Raw genomic sequence first — 17,290 nt, forward strand, 5'->3', positions numbered from 1 at the left:
AAATTGTATAGCAAAGACAAACTTAATTCTACTATAGGAAATTCTTAAAGTTGTTTTAAACTAATTCAAATTCATGGTTTACCACATAGCACAGGTAGTAAGAGAATGCTGTACACCAATACCATGTTAGTGAAAATGTGAGGCTCCTTAAGTATTACTGAAGTTCAGTCTGGTAATTTGATTAGATACACAAGGCTCAACCACTTCACAACCAGAGGTCAGGAATTACTACTGTAAATAAATTCTTGATTCCCCTAAACATTCAGGAAGGTCTAAGGAAATCATGTAATTCATGATTTATTCTGCAAGAGTAACGAAACAGTAGTCAACAAATCTATCATCCACCTGCTTAGCGAAGTTCGACAGGGCAATGGAATAACAATATTAAATGGAAAAAAGGAGTACTAGCTGTTACAGGAGATATGGACTGCCAACATATTCCAGAGCAATTCAAACGGACCATGAAAAATGTACCTTCTGGTAGCCTACTGGACAATTCTGCTAAAAATATATTAGTTTACTCTGCATGCAAATTGGGTAGGGTAGCTGAAGTGAACAGTGAAATAATGGCCCCAACACTTCATTAAAACATCGAAAGCCCCATTTGGGTTAGTTTTTTTCTTTTTAATTGTTTTACTGTGCTTCTTTGGTCTTGCATTAGCAGAGTGCAGAAGAATTAGATTATAAAAGAAATCAATTTCTACATTGATTGGAGCTCACTGTGAAATTTATGAATTAAGAATGCATGTATTTTATATTGTGCAAAGCATATTTCACTTACTGTTCATTCACAACAAAAATACAGTTATCCTGTGATGGCTGTCCTGTTACTGGATGCTTGCAGGTCACTTTCCGTTCATTATGACTGTGGAGAAGAGAGATAGGTATTTATAAAGTTTTGTATTTTGTAGTTTTCTGTAAAAAATTCTTTTAAAGATCTAGTGTAAGGTCCAAATACAAGGAAAATAACTGGACGGTTCCACAAAGAGTTCATTGTGACATCAGGAACTTAACTCCTGGCAACTGCAGATGTAAAACATTTATGTGGCTTTGAATGTTGTGCCCTAACCCACACTACAGTTGAAACCATGCCACCAGTTTATATTTAAAATAGATGCTAATATTGCTTCATTCACAGTATGATTGAAACCCTTATGGTAAATATTTTCTAACAATTTAGAGAGGAAAATAAAATATTTGAGCTTTTAAGACTGCTCTAGGGATTAAAAAAAAATAATGATTTGTAATCTGGCGTTTGGCATTTTTCATTTAAAACTTCCAAGTAAAATGCCATGATATTATAAACTCCTAAGAGCCAAAAAAACATTATAAACATTATAAACTCCTAAGAGCCAAAAAAAGAGAAGAACTAGATTACAGTTAGATATATACATAAAACCCATGTTTAATTTTAACTTAATCAAGCACAAATAAATTACATTTCATGGTCTTATTACCCCTGAATATTGTTTATGGCATCATAATTAATGCAAATGTCATAAGTATTAGTTAGGCACAATAAATTCACGCAACAAGAGAATATATTAAAATCAATGGCTTTGTAATGATGTCCTAAATTCTTCCCATCACTGTGGGGAAGATGTATGACTTTATAACATTTGGCACAAAACTGAAGAAGCATTTCAAAATTAAATCAAATTTTTGGATTTTCTCCAAGTTAAAAGAGAGATTTAAACCTAGAATAATCTGGAGTAGTGTAACATTCAGCATATTTACTATGGTACAAATGTATTTTGCATGAGGTATTTAATAGAACCTGTATCCCAAGATCCTTCATGTAATTTAACAACAGAAGTAGGGGGAAATTAAAAAGGGATAAGAGAAAAATGTATGCTTTTACCTTAGAGTTGAAAAGAAATTGAGTCACTAAGACAGACTTATATAGAAAGTCCATTCAAAACAGCAGCAACTCTGTAAGAGAAGGTTCTTCCACCAGCAATACCAAGATTTTGTGGAAGACAGGCAGACTAAGGTCAATGCTAAACGAGTGGAAGGAGGGGGAAAGTTCGCAGGGATAAGCAAAACCTATGAAAAAAGCTGTAACCTTTCAAAGTAGGTTAATTTTGAATAATGATACCATAAGGGAATAAGAATGGGGTTCACTTGGTCACTACACCAGAAGCATGTAAAAAGTATCACACCACCTGTTTCGGCTATGCAAAAAAACTGTTGTATTCCCAGAAGTGTGTCTGCTTCATGTGAAAGTATCATGTGTGCATGTGATCCCAATACAACTCTCGCAGATTCTGGGAGGAGGAAAATGGAGATGAGCTAGAATGTTTTATCCTCACAAGAGCTTCCTCATGGATTCAGTGGGAAAATGGCTTGAAGCATTCTATAATATATTGGACGTTCCTTGGAATGCTGCTGCCGCCTCTTCCATTTTGTTACTTTTCAGGCAAGTCAATACCATCAAACCCTCCAGTGTGTTGGTAATTTTTCAAGATTGCCTACATTGGAAATATTTTTGATCTCCTCCTCCTCCTCCTGGCAAGAGGGTAAAAACCTGATGTTACAAAATAAAGAGTTGCAGCAGGTCTCAAGTTGGAGCCTTTCTAAATATAAGGTATTAAAGAAATTCTAAATAGAGTTACAGACCTGTTATCTTAGAAGCAAGAGATGATAAATGTCCCTGTGCTCATCTGGCCCTTTCCTACCTCTGCACAAAGTAACTTTAAGTAGCATCTTCATACTAATTTAGTGGAAGGAGTTGAACTGAGAAGGAAAGTTATCAAGGGAGAGGATTCAAGTGAGACAAAAGTTGAGGGCCACAAGAATAAAAATCAGATGTATATTGCAAGAGGGAACAAACATAAAATGAAGCTAAAATAAAAAGATCAAAGTAGTGTTCCAACTTGGACACATTCTCTCTCTCACCAGAATCAGACTTCCTCTGAAGTTTTTTCTTTTAGTTGTTTAGGCAAAAGCACAGAGATAAACAATGGTCTTGTTGTTAAGACACTGGACGGGATGCTGGATCTTTGGGTTCAATTACCCACTCTGCCACAGATTTCCAATCCTATGTAACCTTGGACAAGTCACTTAGTTTCTCTATTCCTCAGCTCCCTATCTATAAATTAGGGGTTATGCTTCCCTGCCTCGCAGGGATGTAGAGAGGATACGTACATTCATGTCTGTGTGGCACTCAGATACTAGAATCATGAAGGTTATGTAAGCAAACAGAGTATTTGTTGTTGCTGCTACTGTTGCGGCGGATACAGGAAAATGTCAAAGGAATTTGTATGGAAACATAAAACCTATTAACTGAAATAACAGAAGATCCCACTCTAAAGTCTTCAGATACTTTGACAGTCCGTCCTATCAAACTAAACTGTTATGCATACATCTCAAACGATAATATCTATAATGAATGCAATACATCCAATAGCAAATGCTTTGCAATATTAATTCCCTATCTGAAATGAGGTTTTTCATTTTCAGAGAGCTTGTTTGAGTCTAGATAAGTTCAATAAATTTGGAGTAAACCATTAGAAAATTTTTGCCAATATTTCCTTTTTCTTTTCTACTTTTTATTTGGTACATTTAAAATTAAAACATTGATTTTTGCTATGAATCTATTTACCCAGAAATACTGATACGAGACATAGCCCTCTCTTTGTATAAGGGAAATACCCTTAACAGACGGCACCAATTTCCCCCAAAAATTCACACTTAAGTAACAAACCTGGAAAATGTCAGCCTTTCAATGAAACTTTCAGAAAATTACAAAAATCTTAAAAGTCTTTCAGAATGAAAGCTTACGGCTCTTTAAGGATAACCTTCGGTTATGGACGCTAACATTTTAATAATACAAAATACTGTTTACCTTGCAAACCTTGCTCTCCACCCCCCAAAGTCTTAACTTCAGCAAGATAATCACAGAAGTGTAGGACTGGAAGGGACCTCAAGAGGTCATTGCCCCCTGCAATCAAGGCAGGACTATCAAATAACTAGACCACTCCTGAGAGGAATCTTAACATTTCCCTGGCTGATGCTTATATTAAAATGTTTAGATCTTGATCACTTTGCAGTTTCACAGTCATGCTCTAGACACAAATCCCCTTTCACAGAAAAATCTACAGTAAAAAATTAAAGCTTCTTTCATGTGTAAGCAGTATTGGATATAATATGCAAACACAAAAAGAAAAGAGGTAAAAATGTACCCCATTTCTTTGTACCATTTCTTTCTTATGTCACAGAGTCAGTTTAAAGCAAGTTGTGGATATTTGGGGCTAATAATGACTGAAGTACATCATTCTCTATCTTTTCACAACAACTATAATCAGTTTAACCTCAAAAAGATTCTATTGGGAAAGTACATCCATAACCTTTGAAGGGCCATGAGATAGATTCTGATCTGCTAAGTTTCTGCCATCCTAAATTATGATTCTATATTTTCGTTAGGGAGTAAAGTGGCTCAGAGTAAAGAAAACTAAGTTACAAACATCACTGCACAACATCCATTTTTAGGTGGATGTTTCTCCTCCAATTCAACACACTCACTTTCTTGATCTCTCGAGGAAGGCTGGAAAACTGTATCCACAGCACTTGAGATTATGAAACACACGGCATGAATTGAACTTTTATCATCATAAAATAATTATTTTCAACTTTTTTTTCCACGTGGCCTTGGTGGACAACATTAAGCTGCGACCAACTAAATTGGCCATAAACGGTGGGATTTTTAAAAGTGCCTCAGGAGCACAAGTTCCACCGACTTTCCATGGGACTTGTGCTTCTAATTCAGGCTTTTTTTAAAATCCCACACTAAGCCAAAAAAGGGTGTCACTCAGTTAGGTTATAGTGATGTAGACTTCGCTAATGTTTAACCTTGACCATTTGATGCCCCTGGCCATCAACTGGCATCCCAAAAGGTTGCCAATTAGAATATTACCTCTTTTGTTGGGAGGGAACAACTTGAACACACTGGCACTGCCTAGCTCAATAAGAAGCCGTATTCACACCTCCTTACTAAAGGGAAGGTCATGCAAATGGCAAGAATAAATGGAAAATATGGGAGAGGGGAGCAATCCCAGATGACTACACAAAACCATTTGAGAACAACTGTTAGGTCAATAATTTTAGGGTTAAACCTAGAAAAAAAGAGGCACCACCTTTCTCCCCATCATTCAAACTGGTACGTGATAAAGAGACAGCATGTCTGAAGTTGAAAACTTGGCCCAATAACGAGTTTCTGGTAGAAAGGGGGCCTCGAAAGTTGGCTTGGACATTGTAAAAGTACACTGTGAAGCAAGGAGCCATTTCCCTTCTTTGTTTAGAGATATCTACCACTTAAATGGGCAAGGAACATGTGGTACACTCTTTTTTCCATCTCTCCTGAGCCTAGACTCCCAAATGAAGTCATGTGAATGAACATGCATTGAAGTTGCAGTTAACAATGAATGTCAACTTGTTCTAGTATTAAAAATTGCTTTATGTAAAAAAATTTAACTTGTTGACTAAAACCCAAATATTTTCTTTTAAAAACAGCTGATTTTCATTTCTGACCCCAAACAACTGGGTTTCAGCACTATTTTAACTTAGATTACTAACATTTTACTTAGATTTCTCAAAATACTTACGTAAGAAGTACTGTCCCTAGAGAATTTCTATGTCCCTTCCATATAACAATAGCCCCAAGGCATTTATTTACATGCTTCATCTCTTGTAGCTTATTGAAAATTTTATTAAAAGCTACCACACAAGGCACAATTTCCAGTATGTTCAATTTAGGCATCCGTGACCCACAAAAGTCCACTCTAGCTCTCTATACAAGCACAGTATTTTATATGTTATGATAATGTGCACCTAATTAATACAATTCAATGGAAATTAAGCCAAATTTTTCTCTAATATTTCAGCACATTCATTTCCCAGTTTCCACAATGCCAATACTGCACTTCAAAATTACAGTGTCGCATCTTTGTGTGTGTGTACTTGTACTGTGTGGTAAGGACTGTATTACAGTGGGCTTAAAAACAGTTAGAAGCCAAGGTATTTTAACTCATTTTTTCCTTTCGCTTTGGCAGAAATATCACATCCTTGTGAATATATACATGGCAGTAAAACTTTTCTCAAAATGGAGGTCCAAATTCTGTTCTTAGTTACACCATTATAAACAGAGTAACTCCATTAACACCACTCAGGAACTTGCCCTAACTATTTTAATTCCAGGTGCTGGGCTATCTCAACAATACCATCATGTCTAGATCCAAAAGCAGAAATCAAAACTTCTTTGGATATTTTATTAGTATTCATGATCACAATTTCCTTAACTCAATACATACAGGTGGCTGTTATATATGCCACTGGGGCAGTGATACTCAGACTGGGGCTTCCGAGCCACAGTGGATCTTTAATGTGCCTCTTGTGGTTCCTTGCAGCACATGACACTAAAAAACGCAATTAACAACCAATTAGGATGCTTTTACTATGTTATAAATCAATTGTAGTTGATAAAATACTTGGTCAGTCATTATGCTGTGAGAATAATGTCTCTCTATGTAAAATGAAAAAATGAATTCACACTACTGCGGCTCTTTTGGGTAACGTTCATCAGTAATTTGGCTCCTGAACCACTGAAGTCTGAGTATCACTGCACTGGGGTATGTAGAACTCCAGAAGCAGGTACAGCTGGCTGAGATGACATTTCAGATATGTATTCACTGGAAAATAAACTAATTTTTTGCCTATGTCATGGATCTTATTTTGTTCCTAGTTCCACTAAGGTCCACCAATGGTCACCTGTTAAAAAGTGAGTCAAAATTTCAATTAAGTTTTATAATACCTTGGAGACAAATTCTATTCTCAACTACATGGTGTAACCCAGCAATTCACTGTAACAAAAACACAATTTAGCTTGTTCCATGTGATTTCGGAAAACAAGAGTTTGATTTTTTTCTTCAACAGTACAGGATCTGGTACTACTTTGTGAAGAGCCAACAAAACCCAGTTTTTTCCACGTGGGAAGCCATCTTTCAGGATGGCAGCTTCAGTACTATCCATTTTACATTCCACTCATGCTGTTGCCCTCTAGCCTCTGCTTCCCTCCCCTTCCTAACATTCTTTCAGAGCACTGGTCTGTTTATAGCATGTGGTACAAGCTATCACGCACTTTCATACCCTCTCTCTGTCCAAACACATTTGTTGCATTGTTAACCTGCTCTAAGCCCTGGTTTACACTACAACTTAGTTACACTGACATATGTAGCTCAGGGGTGTCGATTTTCCACCCCTCTAAGTGATGTAGTTATAACTAACCTAACCTAAGGTGTAGAGAGCAGAGTGTCAACAGGAGTGCTTTCCCCATTGACATAGCTATTGCCTCTCCAGGAGGTGGGGTACCTGCACTGATGGGAAAAGCTTTCCTGTCAGCGCTGGGAATGTTTTCACTAAGTGCTGTAGTGCGGTTAGTGTAAACAAGCCCTAATTCTACATAAAGAATACAGAATCAATTTAACTGGGGCCATGTATGGGACAAAGACTCAAAGTGAGACTAAAAAAAGCTTCATATATAAAGTTTCAGACACATTTCTCTCCTCCTAAGAGCATGTCTACACTGCAGACTTAAAATCAACTTGATGACCACACTACCCTCCTTCTGTCAGTGGTGTGCATCCTCATCAGGAGTGCTTCCACTGACTGAAATGGTGCAGTGCGAGGGGAGGCTGGCAGCCAGGGCTCAGCTCCTCATATGGAGTGGGGGCCAGCCTCCTGGGCTCCTTTCCTTCCGGTTCCCCACCGGGGAGCTGGGCAAGTGCAGCCCAGCTCAGAGCAGGGACCTGGGGGCAGCCAAAGCTCTAGCATAGAACGTTGAAATTCACAAGACAGCCAACAGCTGATAAAAGTAACAGTGTGTCTACACAGACACTGCGTCACATTAACTACACCAACATAAGTCCTATGCCTCTTGTGGAGGTGGAGTTATGTCTCAATAGTAAGGTACTTACATCAGCGGGACAAGGCTCTAGTGCATATACTGACATAATTAGGTGTATGTAAGCTACCTTACGTCAACTTAACTGTAGTGTAGATAGGGCCTAAATAACAGCCTAAAACTACGTTATTCAACAATTCCGGAGGTAGTACTTGCATAACAAGCAGTTTGCATATGTAAGGAAGAACATGAGCTTCAAATTGTCAGTTTCCTTTTAGTTACACTGCAAGACTCTTCCTGGGCTATGCAGGGCAGGGAGGTGTGCAAACAGCCTACCCCACCCTCCCCAATCTTGCAGAAGGGCCTCCCACAACAGCAGTCCCTGCACTTCAGATGGAGCACACTGACCGCTCACTCCTGCTTCCTCAGAGAAAGTGGGAAAAAGATGCAACCGAGGCTTATATCTACTAAACTACCCATCCACACATTGGTGCTGGTACACAAAGAGCAATATATTCCATCTTAATGTGGACTAAGCAGCCCTGCCTGAGAGGTAGTCCTGCTTTGCACCACTAACTGCTACAATCTAGCCCATAATGAAGAGGAAGTCAGATGTTATGTACTTGATTTATAATCCAATCTGCTAATATAGTAACTGCAGTACTTTCCCTTCATCTGGATATATTAGAAGACAGTCTTCTAGGACAACTACATATGCCTTCCTATGTAGTTACTGGCTTGCAGATGCTCCCATTTCAAAATCCTTTTTATTTCTAGCTTACCCACATCTTGCAAGACTGTGTTGGCCCAAAAAAAGCATCCTAATATTTTTTCTCAAAACCAAAGACCAGAAGTATAACTGGATTCAAAAAATAATTAGATAAGTTCAAGGAGGATAGGTCCATCATTGGCTATTAGCCAAAATGGTCAGGTATGCAACCACATGTCTCTAAACCTCTGACTGCCAGAAACAGGGAGGGGATGACAAGGATGGATTACTCTAAGATTCCTGTTCTGTTCATTCTCTCTGATGCGTCTGGCACTGGCTACTGTCGGAAGACAGGTTACTGGGCTATAGGGACCAGTGATCTGACCCAGTACGGTCATACTTATAGTATTAAACAAATCATGAAGAAGTAAATTTAGTATTCTGTCCAATTTCTCATTGTGAGTGGACTAGTATTTTTCTGTGATTTTTGTTTGGAAGAGGTGAGCAACTCAGGTAGTAGTAGATGGAACAGAATGAAGGGTACACAGAGCAGTTGTACAGCAGGATAGAAGACCAGGGAAAAATGAGGGCTAAGAACAGCTTTCATCTGGAACAGAGCAATTCAGTCAGAAGTACCAAGAGCAGGGTGGATAAAAATCAATTATTAAAAAAAAAATCGGATTTTTTTTATTTAAATCAGGTTTTTAATAAAATGCTTTTTGAGGAAAAAACCTATTTAAAGATCGTTTTAATTAAGATACATTATAGCTCAAAGATATCTCATCATAGAACAGGGATTATAAATTCTAATTCTATAGTATGAAACAATATATTCATGTAATGTTTAATAAAAGTTTTGTAAATGAGTTCCAATAGTTCATGGATTAGGAACCCAATCTTATGGGGTTCCACAGGCATCTGTATAGATTATTTAGGTTAATCTTTCTATCTACCCTATGGGACTCAGTTGTCAGTCTCTAAGATACCATCAGAGATGCTGAGTTTTGCAGTTCTCAAACTGTGGATTTGTGTCTCCAGAGGTAACATGCTTGTTAACAGCAAAAAATGTTTTTAAATAAATAAATATAGGAGGTGAGAAACAGACCAACTCTGTTGTTCCTCTGCAAATTTGTATATACAGAGTCAATCCCTTACCTCTCTCTAAAAGTGCAAAGTTTCAAAAAGTTCAATGAATAGAAGATTGTTGGGGACGGAACAGATCTGGACAAGGAGAAGAGGTCTGGAGATAAATGTGAGAAGGGAGAGGCCTATGCTTTTGTTAAAATATTATATGCATGTTGTTGAAGAAAAAAATCCAGAATACTTAACGTTGTTGTTTTAGTTCAATAAAACAATTTAAATGTCCGTCTGGTGATGTTCTCCTCCTAATACAGCATGGCAAGAAAATCCTCCAAATATTAATGATTAACCTGCTGAACTGGAGATAATTCACCTCCTAATGACTTCATAAATATCTGCTTCAATTACCTTTGGTAAATGAAATAACCAATCATTCATTTTCTGATATAGCTGTAAAACTAATCTGAAAAGTTTTCAAAATAAATCACTGTTTAAAAATGTATAGTGTGTACCTTCTAAAAATAAAACCTACATCTATCTCTGAGTTGTGAAGAATATGTATTAAGGTTATAACAACCAACAATAATGCACTTTTATGTAGAAATCCATGACTAAATCTAGTCTTCCTGACTAGTAATTTAAATCAATTTGATTTAAATCAAATCCACCCTGAGCAAGAGCGATCAAAGGATCAGGGCTGCGACATTTGGTTTTGGGCTCTCCTTGAAAATACATTTGTTTGATTTCCCTACCCTACAAGAAATGTCAGCCAGAACTCTCAGAATTCTGAAGTCAGAACATCTGGCTTTTTCCCATTGAAACTAAAACTGAAGACTACTTCAGTGCTTCTCTCAAGCCTTAATAGCATATACTATGTTCAAAGGTAACACTAGAGCCTTCTTATTTGCTCATTTCCAATAAGACTGTTATAAAGCAAAAGCTGAGCAATGCTTCACTGCAAAAAATACTAACAAAAACAAAAAACATGCTATGAACTAAAAGCCATATCTTAATTTAAACAGACATTTTAATAAGTGAATGCTTAGGGTGTTATAATATCAAGACAAGTAGCCTAACAAATACTAAGGGCAAAGAGTATATGTGAAGACTTAGTGATTTACCAAGCTTTTGATTTATTAACCAAATCCTTATTAACCAAACATAATTCATGTGTCACATTATTTATTCAGCAATACGCACTTCAGAAATTTTCCTCATTTTGCAAGAAAAGCAAAATTATGTATTGTTTCTACCACTACTTACTTATATTTAAAAATTGTAAACAAATTCCAGAAAAAGTTATTGGGCAGATGCATCCCTGCTCTCTCTATATAAAGGCATTAGGTTTCTTCACAGACATAAAATTAAACTGGAGACAAGCAGAGCAAGTCTGATCAAGCTCTGTTCTACTTCTATACCAGTGTTTCATTTTTGAACAGAAAAAAAGTATGTCAGCAACTTCTGCCTCATTTTTGCTTTCCAGCCAAAGAAGAACTTTTCATTTCTAATTGAAATAAATGCAGGAACTTATGGTTACCTAATAGAAAGTTATTTGAATTTGGAAAAAATATAAGTAAACGCAGCCCCTATGTACAACTGTTAGCAAGGATGTGGTCTGTGGTTGTTCAACTCCTTACATTTTACTAAAAATGTAATACCACATGGCATAGTAAACAGTACATGCAAGCATTTTCCAGTCAGTACGCAAATACCCATCTATTATGAGCCTTTTTTCAATTAAGGGTTTTTGAACAATAAATTTGGGGACCATATTGCATGGCTGCACTGGAAAACAGATGAATATCAAAAGTTTTTACTCTCAGTAAGACAGAGTGAAAAAGACAATCCATGCTTCCAATGTGTGTGCACACAGCCACTCACTTTAAGCTGCGAAAAACATCAGTGTTTGGAATTAATTTGTTTCCCTTCATGCAGCCACATATTTTAGTGTGTGTGCACACAAAATTTTTCCATTTGTTTGGCAGACAAGGGCATAATCTGTTTTAGGGCTGTTGCTGTCACCACTCTTGATCTAGCGAGAATATATTTCCTAAGGAAGGGGCCTATTCTCCCAATGCTTTTTAAGAAAATTAATTCAAAACAGGATTGCCAACGTACAAAAAGATTGTTTCCCTCTTGCTGACGTCCAATTGCCTTCCTATTTCATTTTTACATAGATCATTGTTCTCAGATTCTTTCACTATACTTAATATTTATTCTCAAAGATTGTCCTATGATTGCTTCTGCTGTACCAGTCCTTTTGAATTGCAAGCTTACCCTTCTTAATCAAAAAGCCAATTTAAATCTGCCTGAAAGTCTGTAGTTTAATTTAAATAGAAAAAACTCCTGCTACTAACCTGATGTTAATACATTCTTATTAAATATTTACCCAACATTTATTCTAAATTATGTGCCATGCTGTCTGGAGGGGCTCACGACCCTGAGTCTACTTTGGGGCAGACTGTCATAAGCAGGGCAGACACCCCGAACTGGTAGTATGTTCTATAGCAGGGGATCTCAACCTTTTTTTTCTTTGAGCCACCTCTCTACCTCAACACTATAAAAATTCCATTGCCCACCCGTGCCACTACTGTTTTTCTGCATATCCAGTAGATTAAAAGCTGTATTAAATGGACTGTTATACAGTTAAACACACACACACAAAATATATAAAAAAGGACAAGATAGGTACAAATTTAAACTTTTTTTTTTCGTTTACTCAGTGTGAAACTTGTTTCTGGTGCTGATCAACAATCTTGTCAAGAAGTGGGGGTAGTTTTGACAAGCACACATGTATGTCATGGTCAGTATTCAACCTGGTTCAGTACTTTGTTTTCATTGATGTCATGGCAGAAAATCTGGCTTCATATTAGTAGGTGGTACCAAAGGGGATCAAAACTTTCAGCGCTGCAGAAGCAGCAGTGTTGTATTCATTGGAATACTCACACCAAAATGTTTCCAGCAGCATTTCTTTGAACCTGGTTCTGAGGGAGCTGTCTGATGAAATGCCAATGAGCTCTAACAGTTTTGATGGGACAAGATATGGAAATTTAGCTTCTCACGAAAGGAGTTTGTAGTCCACGTGTATAGCAGCTTGTTCCGTTGTGAGTTCGGGAATATAAGCACTAAATCTGTTAAGCAGACCAGACAGATGCGCTGCTAGCAGAGGTTTAATTATGTCAAAGTCAGTATTTCGTTCCTGAATGAAAGAACAGAAGAGCTCAAAGCATATCAGTAGTGCACGGTCAAATACAAACTTTACAGAATTGTAGTTTTCTTTTGAATGCCTCAATTCTTTCATGCTGGGCAATAAAATTAGTGTTCCCACCTTTAATAGTTTTATTCAGCTTATTCATTTCACTGAATATGTCAACAAGGTAACCCAGTTTTACCAGCCACAGGTCATCTTTCAGCACTTCTGCTGCAAGTTCAGGGTTCTTATCAGTTAAGTAAGTACATAAAACTTTTCCCTGAGATTAAAGAAACGGGCAAGCATTCTGCCTCACGATAGCCGCCTCACGATAGTCCCCTCACCTCTGTATACATGAGTAAGGAATGGTGCTCTGTACCCACCTCCTCCCAAAGTGCAGCAACACACCTGGAGTTTGTTGCTTTAGATTTAATAAAATTAATGAGTGTTACTGCTGTGTTCAGAACACTGTAAAGACCTGGTTCAATATCTTTTGCAGCAAGTGCCTCTTGGCCTAAAAAACAGTGTGTTCAAATAGCACGAGGTGCAACGTCTTACTTTTTGCACAAAACCAGAATGCTTTCCAGTCACTGCTGTGGCTCCATCAGTGCAGACCCCAATGCAATTAGTCCAGCTGATTTCTACTTAAATCATAAAATCATCTGACAGTTTGAAAATGCCGTCCAACTTTGTTCTCTTGAGTGCTTTGCAAAACAAAAAGTCTTTCTTTATTTCCTTACTCCACACATAAGGAACATAGGCAAGTAAATGAGACATTTTCAAAACGTCTATGGATTAATCTAGCTGTATAGCAAAATCACTGTCAGGCAGCCAATCAAAAAATACACTGAGAAACTGTCGTTTGACAGTCATTTGACGTCAGTATCTTTGTCATTACCTTGGCTTTCTCCTCTCCAAACACCTCCTTAGCCCTGGTCTACACTAGGAGTTTAGGTCGAATTTAGCAGCGTTAAATCAATGTAAACCTGCACCCGTCCACACGATGAAGCCCTTTTTTCCAACTTAAAGGGCTCTTAAAATCGATTTCCTTAATCCACCTCTGACAAGTGGATTAGCACTTAAATCGGCCTCGCCGGGTCAAATTTGGGGTACTGTGGATGCAATTAGATGGTATTGGCCTCCGGGAGCTATCCCAGAGTGCTGTATTGTGACCGCTCTGGACAGCACTCTCAACTCAGATGCACTGGCCTGGTAGACAGGAAAAGGCCCGCAAACTTTTGAATTTCAATTTCCCGTTTGCATGGTCACCTGCAGCTTGCCATGCTGGCCAGAGCTCATCAGCAGAGGTGACCATGCAGAGCTCATCAGCAGAGGTGACCATGATGGAGTCCCAGAATCGCAAAAGAGCTCCAGCATGGACCGAACAGGAGGTATGGGATCTGATCGCTGTATGGGGAGAGGAATCCGTGCTATCAGAACTCTGTTCCAGTTTTCGAAATGCCAAAACATTTGTCAAAATCTCCCAGAGCATGAAGGACAGAGGCCATAACAGGGAACCGAAGCAATGCCGCATGAAACTTAAGGAGCTGAGGCAAGCCTACCAGAAAACCAGAGAGGCAAACAGCTGCTCCGGGTCAAAGCCCCAAACATGCCGCTTCTATGATGAGCTGCATGCCATTTTAGGGGGTTCAGCCACCATTACCCCAGCCGTGTTGTTTGACTCCTTCAATGGAGATGGAAGCAACACAGAAGCAGGTTTTGGGGACGAGGAAGATGATGATGATGAGGTTGTACATAGCTCACAGCAAGCAAGTGGAGAAAACGGTTTTCCCGACAGCCAGGAACTGTTTCTCACCCTGGACCTGGAGCCAGTACCCCCCGAACCAACCCAAGGCTGCCTCCCAGACCCGCCAGGCGGAGAAGGGACCTCTGGTGAGTGCACCTTTTAAAATACTATACATGGTTTAAAAGCAAGCATGTTTAATGATTAATTTGCCCTGGCATTTGCCGCTCTCCTGGATGTACTCCCAAAGCCTTAGCAAAAGTTTTCTGGGGAGGGCAGCCTTATTCCACCCACCACGGTAGGACACTTTACCACACCAGGCCAGTAGCACGCACTCGGGAATCATTGTAGAACAAAGCATTGCAGTGTATGTTTGCTGGCATTCAAACAACATCCGTTCTTTATCTCTCTGTGTTATCCTCAGGAGAGTGATATCATTCATGGTCACCTGGTTGAAATAGGGTGCTTTTCTTCAGGGGACATTCAGAGGTGTCCGTTCCTGCTGGGTGGTTTGCCTGTGGCTGAACAGATATGTTCCCTGCTGCTAGCCATGGGGGTGGGGGTGAGGAGCTAGCCACATGGGGGGGGGAGGCAAGGCAAAATGCGACCTTGGAACGAAAGCACATGTGCTGTGTATGTAATGTTAACAGCAAGGTTTAACGTGAAAGAGTGTAGCCATTGTTCTAGAAAATGTGTCTTTTTAAATACCACTGCCTCTTTTTTCTCCACCAGCTGCATGTGTTTCAAGGATCACAGGATCTTCTCCTTCCCAGAGGCTAATGAAGATTAGAAGGTGAAAAAAATGCACTTGTGATGAAATGTTCTCTGAGCTCATGCTGTCCTCCCACACTGACATAGCACAGACGAACGCATGGAGGCAGACAATGTCCGAGTGCAGGAAAGCACAATATGACCGGGAGGAGAGGTGGCGGGCTGAAGAGAGCGCTGAAGCAGAAAGGTGGCGACAGCATGATGAGAGGAGGCAGGATTCAATGCTGAGGCTGCTGGAGGATCAAACCAATATGCTCCAGCGTATGGTTGAGCTGCAGGAAAGGCAGCAGGAGCACAGACTGCCACTACAGCCCCTGTGTAACCAACCGCCCTCCTCCCCAAGTTCCATAGCCTCCTCACCCAGACGCCCAAGAACGCGGTGGGGGGGCCTCCAGCCACCCTGCCACTCCACCCCAGAGGATTGCCCAAGCAACAGAAGGCTGGCATTCAATAAGTTTTAAAGTTTTAAACTTTTAAAGTGCTGTGTGGCCTTGTCCTTCCCTCCTCCACCACCCCTCCTGGTGCTTCTCTCCTCCACCACCCCTCCTGGGCTACCTAGGTAGTTATCCCCCTATTTGTGTGATGAATGAATAAAGAATGGATGAATGTGAAGCAACAATGACTTTATTGCCTCTGCAAGCGGTGATCGAAAGGAGGAGGGGAGGGCGGTTAGCTTACAGGGAAGTAGAGTGAACCAAGGGGCGGTGGGTTTCATCAAGGAGAAACAAACAGAACTTTCACACGGTAGCCTGGCCAGTCATGAAACTGGTTTTCAAAGCTTCTCTGATGCGCAGCGCGCCCTCCTGTGCTCTTCTAACCACCCTGGTGTCTGGCTGCACGTAACCAGCAGCCAGGCGATTTGCCTCAACCTCCCACCCCGCCATAAACGTCTCCCCCTTACTCTCACAGACATTGTGGAGTGCACAGCAAGCAGTAATAACAGTGGGAATATTAGTTTCGCTGAGGTCTAAGCGAGTCAGTAAACTGCACCAGTGTGCTTTTAAACATCCAAATGCACATTTTACCACCATTCTGCACTTGCTCAGCCTGTAGCTGAACAGCTCCTGACTACTGTCCAGGCTGCCTATGTACGGCTTCATGAGCCATGGCATTAAGGGGTAGGCTGGGTCCCCAAGGATAACTATAGGCATTTCAACATCCCCAACAGTTATTTTCTGGTCTGGGAATAAAGTCCCTTCCTGCAGCTTTTGAAACAGACCAGAGTTCCTGAAGATGCGAGCGTCATGCACCTTTCCCGGCCATCCCATGTTGATGTTGGTGAAACGTCCCTTGTGATCCACCAGAGCTTGCAGCACTATTGAAAAGTACCCCTTGCGGTTTATGTACTCGCCGGCTTGGTGCTCCGGTGCCAAGATAGGGATATGGGTTCCGTCTATGGCCCCACCACAGTTAGGGAATCCCATTGCAGCAAAGCCATCCACTATGACCTGCACATTTCCCAGGGTCACTACCCTTGATATCAGCAGATCTTTGATTGCGTGGGCTACTTGCATCACAGCAGCCCCAACAGTAGATTTGCCCACTCCAAATTGATTCCCGACTCACCGGTAGCTGTCTGGCGTTGCAAGCTTCCACAGGGCTATTGCCCCTCACTTCTCAGCTGTGAGGGCTGCTCTCATTAGGTATTCTTGCACCTCAAGGAAGGGGAAAGCAAGTCAAAGTTCCATGAAAGTGCCCTTATGCATGAGAAAGTTTCGCAACCACTGGGAATCGTCCCAGACCTGCAACACTATGCGGTCCCACCAGGCTGTGCTTGTTTCCTGAGCCCAGAATCGGCGTTCCACAGCATGAACCTGCCCCATTAGCACCATGATGCCCACATTGCCAGGGCCCATGCTTTGAGAGAAGTCTGTGTCCATGTCCTCATCACTCACATAA

At 40.1% G+C, this 17,290-nt stretch overlaps 1 protein-coding gene across 6 annotated transcripts in view; it reads right to left on the reverse strand.

Annotated features, from left to right (window-relative positions):
- PLEKHA5 (pleckstrin homology domain containing A5) overlaps positions 1 to 17,290 on the reverse strand; it is a 263,205-nt gene that overhangs the window by 118,053 nt on the left and 127,862 nt on the right. For all 6 annotated transcript variants that reach the window (XR_013347132.1, XR_013347130.1, XM_077826614.1 and 3 more), the window contains one exon: positions 782 to 865. Coding sequence is in view for 3 of the 6 variants with exons in the window: in XM_077826614.1 (XP_077682740.1) it covers positions 782 to 865 (84 nt within the window). In the remaining 3 variants the exon portion in view is untranslated. The remainder of the gene's footprint in view (positions 1 to 781; positions 866 to 17,290) is intronic.

The sequence above is a fragment of the Eretmochelys imbricata genome, chromosome 1 (genome assembly GCF_965152235.1).
Source record: "Eretmochelys imbricata isolate rEreImb1 chromosome 1, rEreImb1.hap1, whole genome shotgun sequence".
Lineage (NCBI taxonomy): Eukaryota > Metazoa > Chordata > Testudines > Cheloniidae > Eretmochelys > Eretmochelys imbricata.